Raw genomic sequence first — 10,446 nt, forward strand, 5'->3', positions numbered from 1 at the left:
TCGAGATGAAGTTTGACCAATGGTAACAGATGATGGGAGCTGCAGTCCTGCTATAAAGGTTCAGACTGACAGTTCATTCATGCGGCAAAAGCTCTGGTAGAGCAGCGGGCACAAGTCATGTGCATTTCTGCCTATGTTTATGCCATGCCTGTCAACTGGGTCCAAGCAAAACTGGTCAGGATACCAAGCAGCCATTGCCAAATTTACATGCAAGTACAGTTTGAGCTGATCGAGCTATCTAAGAAGCCTATGCCTAAGGGGAAGTCTACCTGGATATCCCTTGCTGACATTACTTATTGGTTTGTTTTCATTAATAGAAGTCTTCAGCAGGACTGCCAGATTGTTGGCAGTAAGTATTGAAATTAATGTACCAGAATAAAATGGGGTGAATTTAAAAGCCCTCTCCTCTCACATCCACAGCAGCATGAAGCCACTTGGCGCTATTTTTTGCCACTGGGGATTGTATGTGTAGAAAGTCTTTACATGAATGGGACAGATCACACGGCTTTTTCCCCACACAGCTATCCCTTCTGGCCCAGTGGTGATCAGGTGGGAAAGACCAACACATAAGACCTGCAGGTATAGGGTGGTATAGAAATTTAATAAATAATCATAATAATAATTTGCAAGACTCATGTGCCTTATCCATTCACAGAAGTATCATGACCACACTAAAGGAAACAGACCTACTGCAGCTCCTGAGAACTGCCCTGAGACCTCCAGGTATAGGGCGGTATATAAATTCAATAAAGTAATAATAAAGGACATTCAGTGTGTGGTTTTCTTGGTAAAAAGGAGAAATATTCTATCTAATTTGAAGTATACTTGGAAGATAACTCCTGGTACTTTACTGCTGCATATCCAAATTCTGAAGACAAGAATTAAGTAAGTTGGGGTCTAGTTCTGCACAGCTTGAAAATCCTTAATTCAGAGGTCATGTGGTCCGTAGACAGGATAATGGAAAGGATGGCAGACAAGTCGTGTTTCAAGCATTGGCCTGGTATTTCAGGTAGATGCAGGATAAAAGTTATGAGAGGACATATTAAAGGAGGCCATTTCTCCACAACACCTAGCTATACCCCACTTCCTTCCACAACATGTCCATTCAAACACAAAATTCTAGAATTCTATATTTGAAAGACTGTTCAGGTTTAAAAACAACAACTTTACCACACATTTGTAGGACTTGACTCTAAAGTCTCAGAACTAATTCAAAGTCCCTCCAGATGTTGTTTGCTACAATCCCCATCAGCCCTAGCCAGCACAACAAATGGTCAAGGATGACAGAAGCTGTAGTCCAAAAATACCTCAACACCCCTACTTTACACAACCTTCCCCATTCTAGATGTTTCCACAGCCTAGATGATTTGGATCCATGGTCAGGGATTATGGAAGTTGTAGTTCAAAACATCTGGAGGGAACTAGGTTGGGGAGGGCTGGTGTAAATGCTGTTGTCCCCTTCCACATTAATATAAAAGCAGTCTGCACAGTCCAGCCTCCTTCACTCTTACCAACTATATCCCTCCACATGGAAAAGTAAATAATTTCTAAAATCAAAAGCTGCATAACTGTGCCCTATTTGCTTAGCACAATGTGCCTTTCAACTGCAGCAGCATACACTTACGACTACAGCTAAAGCAACCACGCAGTCAGTAAAAAACAATACACACACACACGCACACAAGTATGAGAACTGCTAAGCTCATCATATATCTGACACCGGAAAATCATAACTTGCATTTATTAAAGAAGCATGCACTAAGTAAGAAGAGTGAACAATTCATTTTCATCAGTCTACTGTTCACTCCACAATTGTTCCAAAAGACAGTTATGGATAGTTCCCAAATTGCATCAAATAAATTATTAAGAAGCTTGTTCTGAGCACAGTAAGGAAAAGCTACACAGAAGGCACACAAAATTGTTGTCTTATAAAAGGGACAACATCTGACCTCAGTTATACTTATATATAACCCAAACAAGAGAAAGCATTGTCTGAAGTATGCTTAATATGTAAACACTGACCAGGTTTGGCAGAAGAGCAGATATAAGCCCTGCCTTAAGCAAGTTTGCTAATCAGATCAGCAAAAATCAAAATCAGAGAATACAGCACAAAAATTCTGGTACCCTGGTTAAATAGGCAGTGAAGTGGAAAGAGTACAGTACATGCAAGGGTTTGATAATTTAACCTTAGCTGCACAGTAAAGTATAATTAAGAGGTATCTACTGCTGTTCAATACTACCAATCTGTTAGAATAGCTTTATAACCAGGTTATAGTTGGAAGTATAAAAAGACACTTATCTTCATATGCTGCGGTCAAGTGAATTAGCACAGAAATTCTGGAAAATTATTGTTATAAAAAGTGAAAAAATAGTAGATATTAAACTTCATTTAGCTCCTTTGGTGCTTTTATTGACCTTCAACAAAAACTGTGCCTTTGGCAAACCAAGAGTTAATATGAAATATCATGGCTAGAGCAAAGATATGGTGCACCAGATACTGGAAGTTGTCAACAATAACTAAATTATGTGAAGTAGAAAATACACTGCATGAACTAATTATATATGTGTACAAGAAAGGAAGCAGATTTACAATAATTTTATTCCAAACTGATAAATATAGATTTATTACTGGAAAAATCAACCACATTCTTCAAGCAATATTATTTATGCCTTCGATTTTGAGAAAATGAACACACCTCTCTATCTCTCTCTCACACACACACACACACAAACAAGACATAACACACACATTCATCAAAAAGCTTAAGCTAATGAAACTTCTTCGTGATTCTTTCCAAAACTAATCCTGCACATCTCTAACTTCTACTGAATGTGTGGAAATACCAGACTGAGGAATACTGAACAGATCCAATTTGCCTAAGTAGATCATACTTATCAGTTATAATCACTGTTGCACCAAGTTCCAGGAATCTAACACCTAAATAAAACACCTCCAACCCACTCCTTCCCATTTTGCTAAAAAAGAAAAAGAAATCAGAACTGAGGCAGAAAAGAAGCTTATGTTCTGATCAAATTAATTTTAAAAGGCAGATAAACATTGATCTTAAATTGATTTAAAGGAACATTAAGAGCTCACTTTGCAAAGTTTGCATTGGCCTATTCAGATGAAATTGTCATATATTACTTATTTGGAAAGCCTTCAAGAAACCATTTCCTCTCTACACCATTTATCCTGGCACTCTGCTACTCTAATATTTTAGGTCTCTCCTCCCTCCCCACCATTTCACAGTCTAGCCAACACAGTTCCTGTCTTCACCAAGGAACTGAGCAGTGAGTTTAAGTGCAAACATGCAAATGTTATATTGGCTGGTATCTCAGGTACTGTATTACCAGTTTTCAACAGAAATGTCCTATATTGTGGATAAAGTGAATTCTATAGTTGAATGTAACAGACTGCAAGATTATGGCAATGCCTAAAATATATGGTGTCAGTAAATATTTCTTATCCACAAGAAATGTAATTTAAATTTGGAAGCACAAATGCATCCAGTCCCATTCCATAAAAGAGAAAGTACTAGACTTGTTAATGATTATCATACAAGGAGAGACTTTTGAAAGCAAAGCTGCTGAAAGAACAACGAGAAAACGAATCATTTATGCAAGCAGTTTTAAAAAATCATTATAAAGGAGACACTCATTTCTTCCTCTCCCAGAAGTGATAGGGAATTATTTCATTTGCCTTAAGTGCTTAAGTGTCAAACGAGGTAATCTACACAGGCCACGTTAACCACCAGGTGTTGCACTGTAAATTCTGGAGGCAGAGAATTAGATTGCCACCTGCAGGTGTACTTAGCCTCCCCCCCCCACCACTTCTTTTGCCCAATAACACAATATAAGAAGTAAAAAATGCAAGGTTACAAGAAGTATTGATCATTTATACACTGCATGCAGCAGTCTAACAATAGCTACTTATGCTGAACAAAAAGTAAAACATAATTTCCAATAAATACCAGTGACACATATCTTATTCATACACAATACGTATTCATCACTGGGATGTCTTAGTACTTGGTGATTCACAAATTAATGTATGGACTGTATTTGAGTTGATGTCAGATGATCTGAATGCTCTGTATGTGGTATTTGGTCTGGGATGACTGTTTCACAAACTGATGTGATCACTTGATGCTGCAGTCATCCAGAGATGAGATAGGCAAATGCAATCTCGCCCAGTCTGTCTATTAAAGAGTCAGGCATTTATAATGGACAAACAGTGATTGAGCTCACATCAATACATTTGCAATCCTATACATTTCTACTTGGACATAAGTCCCAATGCTTTCAGTGGGGCTCACACACAACTAAATGCATTTAGGATTGCAATCTTGGGCTATAATCCTAAACACACTTACAATCAACCCCCATTATACACAATCGAGTTGAACATCCAATGAAACCTGTGTAGGACTGTACCATGTGTGAAAGTAGAATTCGTGGTACAGTAGGCCCATATGGTTTTTCCATAGGTACCCAGACTGTAACTTACATTTACTACAGAACCAGTTGTGCTCATTTTGAAATGGAAGGAAATACATTATTAAACAACCTCACAAGCAATTTTGAAAGTTAGCTAGTAGCTCACAGTTCAGAAAAAGAAACATAAATCCATTTACCTGATACAATTGGTGCTAGCCTGAATATGTCTGATAATCTGCTGTTAACTGGTTCATAAGGCGACTCTTCAAGCAAGTCATTCCCTAAGGACAATGAAAAAAAATGCTTTGTTTTTCTCTCATGTTTATTGCCTTCTGAAACCTCAATACAACCAGAAGTTCCAGCCTATAAAGCTCAACATACAAATCCAACCAGCCACTACTTATTTGCCCCAACTGGGTCACCACTTCCTCCCCAGGCCCTTTCTCCAAAACCTAGGCCTGCCCCATCTTCTTGTACCCTTTGCTGTAGGGTTAGTGATTCTACCATAGAAAGATAGCTTCCACAGAACTATCTCCTCCCTACTGTGGCTGTAGTGAAGACAAATGCTAAATAGCATCATGCTGCATCACCCCAGCATATAGTCTAAAATAATGAGGGAAGGTCTTTTTTCATTCCCATCCTATATCACTTATTCTTAAGAAGCTAGTGTTAAAATCTGGTTTCTTTCACATTACAGAAGCTTCAGGAGAGAAGTATTTTGCCAATAGCTCCTCTTCCTCCTCCACCATGACATGGAATGATTATGGAACAGGTGGTTACCTGAAATAACCCTGATTTCAAGTGATACAAGCGGAGGGAAGTTTTGTGGTGTGGTGTGATTATAAGACTATTAAGTAAATTCCCATATATCCAGAGTTGTGACTTACTTTGCATTTAGATATTATCTTCCCTTACTTGGAACAAGGGGAACCAATGAAACTGAATCAAATGCTACAATCTTACACATAATTACCTGGGAGTAAGCCCCATTGAACTCACTGGGACTTACTTCGGTACAGATGTGCCCAGTAAAAGCAGCCACTCTCCTTTAAAAGTGAGAGGATGTAATATCCAGTAGAGACTAGCCAGTAATAGGTATAATTTAGTGTGAAAGCTAAAACCAATAAATCCAAAGTCATTAAATTATTCAGTGTTGTCATTGACTAAAATATTGATTTCAATTAGGTGCCACAGGTGTGGAAGCTTTAGAAGAGATATTATAAAACATATCAAGGACAACAGAACTGGGTCTTAAATTCCCAAATCAACAGAGTCAGATTCCAATACTGTATTGTCTTGCTGCATCAGGAATCAATGAACATTTTATCAAGTTCAATACTCTAAACAGTGAACAATTAGTAGGTTCTCTTCATCTGGACCCTTTTCCCTAAAGTATCTACAATCCTACAAGCCATATGCTTATGTAAGTACACAAGCGGAAAGGAGGCCGCTTTTAAAATGAAGACCCTGTGTAACTTTTCGGGTCAGTTAGGAAACAATTAATTACAGTTTGACACAGTGGGTGAGGAGTGACCCCTCAACCCTGTGAAGTTTGATCTCATTAACAAGTGCTGAGGAACCTTTGGGGTAGAGAAGTAAAGTACCTAATGCCCCAATCTTTTGACTTCAGTTTACAAAGGTCAGCTGAGTCCCCCTGGAGGAAATCTTTTATCCTGCATTTCCCAACAACAGGCGACTGCAGCAGCAACAGCTGCTCTGCCTGGGTGGCTGGAAAAGGTCCTTAGAACACAACAAGAATTACAAGGTCAGCTCATGGTAGATCAGAGGGGCAGAGGTGGGGAACCCCATGCTAATCAGAAAGTGGGGGGGGAGTGTGGAATGGTTCAGTGTTTTGTAACGTACCCTGTAAGCTTTGGTACATGCTCCAGTAAATACGTAGGCAATTTTTCTCCTTCTTCATGCCTCTCTTGCAGCGGCAATTGTAGAGAGATTTCTGCTTGAGAGCCTCCATGGCGCTCTTGCACTCGTCCTTTGCCTCCAGGCCTGTCGCCCGACTGAAGTTGCTCTCTTTGCCTGCCACGCACTGCCTCAGTGTCCTGTATTTCGTGCTGCAGCTCTGCTCCCTGAGGCACTGGTCGCTGGCTTTCACACAATCCAGGCGTTCCCCTCCAAGCAGCCCGCTCACTTCTGCGGACAAGAGGACTTCTACATTCAAAGAGAAGGAGGAGAAGAAAACACATTTGAGGCTGTGCGTAGACAGAGATGCCAACTTAGGAGGGACTCTGAAAGGACATAAATAATTGTACTGGGGAAAGCAAGGGAGTGAATGCTTTACTCGAGCTCCCTTTCCTCCCCCGTCAAGCATAGTAGAGGAGGAGGGAAACAGAGCTTCCCAACAGAAAATCCAGCTTCCTTCCCTACCCCCCACCCTACAAATCAAGTACTTAAAACTGCATCCCTACAAAATGAATGCCCCAATAGAACATACAGAGAGGTTCTCCCTCCAGCCAGTTTCTCCAGCATCAAAAGTGTTTGGGAACGTAACTGAATTTTTGCTACACCTGGATCTTGGACTTTACGTTATTTCCAGAAAAGTGTTCGTTTAATTTTATTGGATTAACTACAGCCAGACCAGGAATTCCCAGATTACTTCAATTTACAAGACAAACCACAGGGGTTCACTTGTGTAGTAAAAGAGCTACTCCCTCTCTCAATTCAATGCTCTTCTCCTTCATGCGCTGCTGAGAGCAGCAACAGTGGGTTAAGTGCTTGCTCTCAGTTTTCACAAAGGGTTTGCTGTGATTTTAATGACAGTCGTGAACAGCTAGGAGAGAGAGATCTCTTTAAAAGGCTGTGATTACTATACTTTCTACAGGAAAGGTACAAATTGACAAGGGTTTTGTTCCTGTATTGCTCTCCATCCAGGACTTTTCACTGAAGCAGTCAAAGCAGATCTTAGCCACCCCAGTTCCTCTCCTTACCGTATTTCTTTTCTCGCTTATGGAAACACAGGCATGCACACACACATTTGTACATCATGCCTATTGTCAAAACAGGGCAGATTTGTGGCATAAAGCATTTTCCCCAACAGAAGATGCAACCATCCATCTCATGCATAAACGTCCCCACTTCCCTTCTCAGCAAGTTGCCAAGGTTGAGATGGTTTGAAAGTTTCCCTTCCAACTTGCTAACAGATAGTTGAGATCTCCTCTGATCTTTTGATGAGCACTCTGTCCCTGTCAAAGGATGTTTGCCAAAGCGGTGATTTAAAAACTACAGAAAACTTCAGGGAACCCTCTTTAAAGAGCAGGCTGGCAGACGGCGGTCCACACACATCTCAGATCCCCACAAAAGCAAAGCCTTGGACTTTACAGAGCCCCCCTTCCCCCGCTACCCGCCCGAGCCTGAAAACACCAGACACTTACCCATTAAGGGCAAAACGAAGTATAAGGTGGCCAGAGACATCTTGCTCTTTTGCCGGTCGTCGTCCCCAAGTGCGCTCGGTTTCTGCCACTCCAAGAGGCGATCAGCACGTCGATATTCCAAACCAGCGCGGTTCCAAAGCCCCCAAGTTCATATCCACGGAATTCCCGAGAAAAATCCCCCACCCCGCCCGCCTCTGTCCTCTCCGTCCAACAGCACCAGTACCAGCAAGAGCGGCTGCTCTGCAAGAAGAAAAAGAGGAAAGGGAGAAGAAAAAGACGAAGGCTCTCCTCTCAGATCTTACATCCCAGCATCTTGGAAAACAGGAGTGTGTTTTTCTCAATGAGGGGAAAGAGCAAGAGGGAGGGAGGGAGGGAGGGGGAGAAAGGGGGACTCACGCCGGGGGAGCGCGCGAGTGCGACACACAAGAGCAGCTTTCGCCTGCCTCTTAGGGAGGGGAGGCACTTTTTCGCCCCCGGGGAGCGACTCCAAGAAAGAGGCACACACAAAAAAAAACACAAGAGAGGGGGTAGAAAGCAATCAATATCCAGCCGCTTGTCCCCAGTCCCGCGGCCACACACGATCACTCCGCCAAATCCGCTTTTCCTTCTCCTTTACAGGCGACTCCAACTCATCATGGTGTCTGTGCGGCTCCGGGCTGGCCCGATTGCGCCTCCTCCTCTCCTCCTCCTCCACCACCACCCCTTCCCGTCTCTTTCCTGACGGAGTTTACACCTCCTCGAGTCCGCAGGCGCTTTTAGAAATGTTTCTAGTTAGCTTTGCCCATCACCTCATTGAACGGCGGCGTGGAGGGGGGAGACACAGAGGAGCGGGAGAGACTGCGCTTGGTAAACCCTCCGAGACGCCTTTTGTATCGCTGCCGGGGTTTTCTTCTGAGCTCACGTTGCCCCCTCTGTTGGAGAACGAGGCGCACGCAGCAAGCAGACGGAGCTATTGATCCCGCGGAAAGGGACGGCGGAGGAGGCTCTTCCAGCAGGTGCAGCCGCGCGCCCGGGTGTCGCCGTTCGCCCAGCTTAAGGCAGCGCTGCAGTCCTGGCGTCGCTCACCTGCATGTAAACCCAATGAGCTCAATGGGACTTGCTTCTCTGGAGACATAAATGTCCATAGGGTCGCCCTCTTTTGAACGCAAACGCGGCGGGCAACTTCACCCAACCTGCCTTCCCCAAAGTTTTTTTCCTCTCTCTCGCCCTCGCAGCAAGCTCCCAAATCTGCGTTCAACGACGCATTTGGCGCTCTTTATGGCCAAAGGAAAGCGCCACAATGCACGCTTTTCTTCGCACGTGGAAGTGGGCGGGATTTTTTATTTTTTTAAAAAACGACCCAACTAGGGTAGCTCTTTAGCAATGTCGTCTCGGAATGAGCTTGAACTCTTCCGCAAGCAAAACCTGAAGGAATCTTTCGTAACAAACCAAGGTGGTGGGTGTCCATTTTGGAAAGGTGACTTAAGTTTCGACCGGAGGCCTGCAGTTTTCAAAGTACTGCCCAGCAGCAGCGCCTGCCTCTTCGCTTCCCTTCCCCAACTTGCCTCGGATAGAAACTTTTAGGCCGCCTCGCCTTTCGGGGGTCCTCGTGCTTGTGCTTGGGGGGACGCGCTCAGGCGCACGGAAACACGCCGCCTTCCCGGTTCGCGCCGGGGAAGGAGCAGCAGTCTGGATCGACGCCGCATGAGGGAGGGGCGTCTCTCAACTCCTCGCGCGCCTCAGAAGCCTCGATCATTGTTACTGATAGGAAGACTTCAAAGAAGTGGCAATTCCTCTCAGCCCTGGGCTATGAGGAAATCACGCAGGGGATTCGCCAAAAAGAAATGCTCTAGTGAAGGTTTTGCAACATTACCTTTCCCTCCTTTCAAGGATAAAACTCCCACTAGCTTTAATTTACTGCGGCTGTTGATACCAAATGTTTGGTTAATGCCACACAGTTAAAGCTACCCGTTAAACAGCAAAGCACTAACACGTTTTTTATTATCGAAGATTTTATCATATTAAAACCACTAGGGGTTTTTAAAATCTAGTTATAGCACCCAGTGCAAGCGATTATAGAAAGCAAGCAAATGCCATTTATAAAGGCATGATCAGTGCCGGATTTATGCATAGGCTAAGAAGGCTGAAGCCTAGGGCGTCTAAATCTAGGGGGTCTCCCCTCTCCCAAAATTGCAAACCCAAGACTTCATGCAAAGGCAGGGCAACTTGGGCCTCTAAGTCTAGGGGGCCTCACCAGCCTGCCCTCTCCCCAGTGCCACAGTCTTCCCTCTCCCAAAATTGTAAACCCAAAACTTCATGCAAGGGCAGGGCAACTCAGGCCCAGCAACTATGAGACTCAGGGCTAGCCAGTGGGGCCCAATTTGAAGCAGTGAGGAGCAACTTCAATTTTTTTTTTTGTAGGGCTCCATTTCACAGCCAAAGTCTGCAAAATCTTATAGATATAAATAAAATCCATCTAGATTGCCCTGGTGCAGGTGCCCCCTTGGGAGCAGCACCCAGAGCCCAATTTGGCCAAATTGCTCCAACTGCCTTAAGGTCAGCCCTGATGAAACTGTGCAGGGGTTGGACTGACAAGCCCTGCACCTTCTAGGCCCCTGGTGTTACTATTTAGGGTACAGACTCA

At 43.6% G+C, this 10,446-nt stretch overlaps 1 protein-coding gene across 1 annotated transcript in view; it reads right to left on the reverse strand.

Annotated features, from left to right (window-relative positions):
• GFRA1 (GDNF family receptor alpha 1) overlaps positions 1 to 9,429 on the reverse strand; it is a 197,204-nt gene extending 187,775 nt beyond the window's left edge. The window contains exons 1-3 of the mRNA XM_081006021.1: positions 7,824 to 9,429; positions 6,301 to 6,603; positions 4,635 to 4,718 (exon numbers count right to left, since the gene is read on the reverse strand). Coding sequence (XP_080862147.1) covers positions 4,635 to 4,718; positions 6,301 to 6,603; positions 7,824 to 7,863 — 427 coding nt within the window. The 5' untranslated portion in view covers positions 7,864 to 9,429. The remainder of the gene's footprint in view (positions 1 to 4,634; positions 4,719 to 6,300; positions 6,604 to 7,823) is intronic.
• Between the last annotated feature and the right edge of the window lie 1,017 nt (positions 9,430 to 10,446).

The sequence above is a fragment of the Podarcis pityusensis genome (assembly GCF_964106645.2).
Source record: "Podarcis pityusensis genome assembly, chromosome: 5".
Classification (NCBI taxonomy): domain Eukaryota; kingdom Metazoa; phylum Chordata; class Lepidosauria; order Squamata; family Lacertidae; genus Podarcis; species Podarcis pityusensis.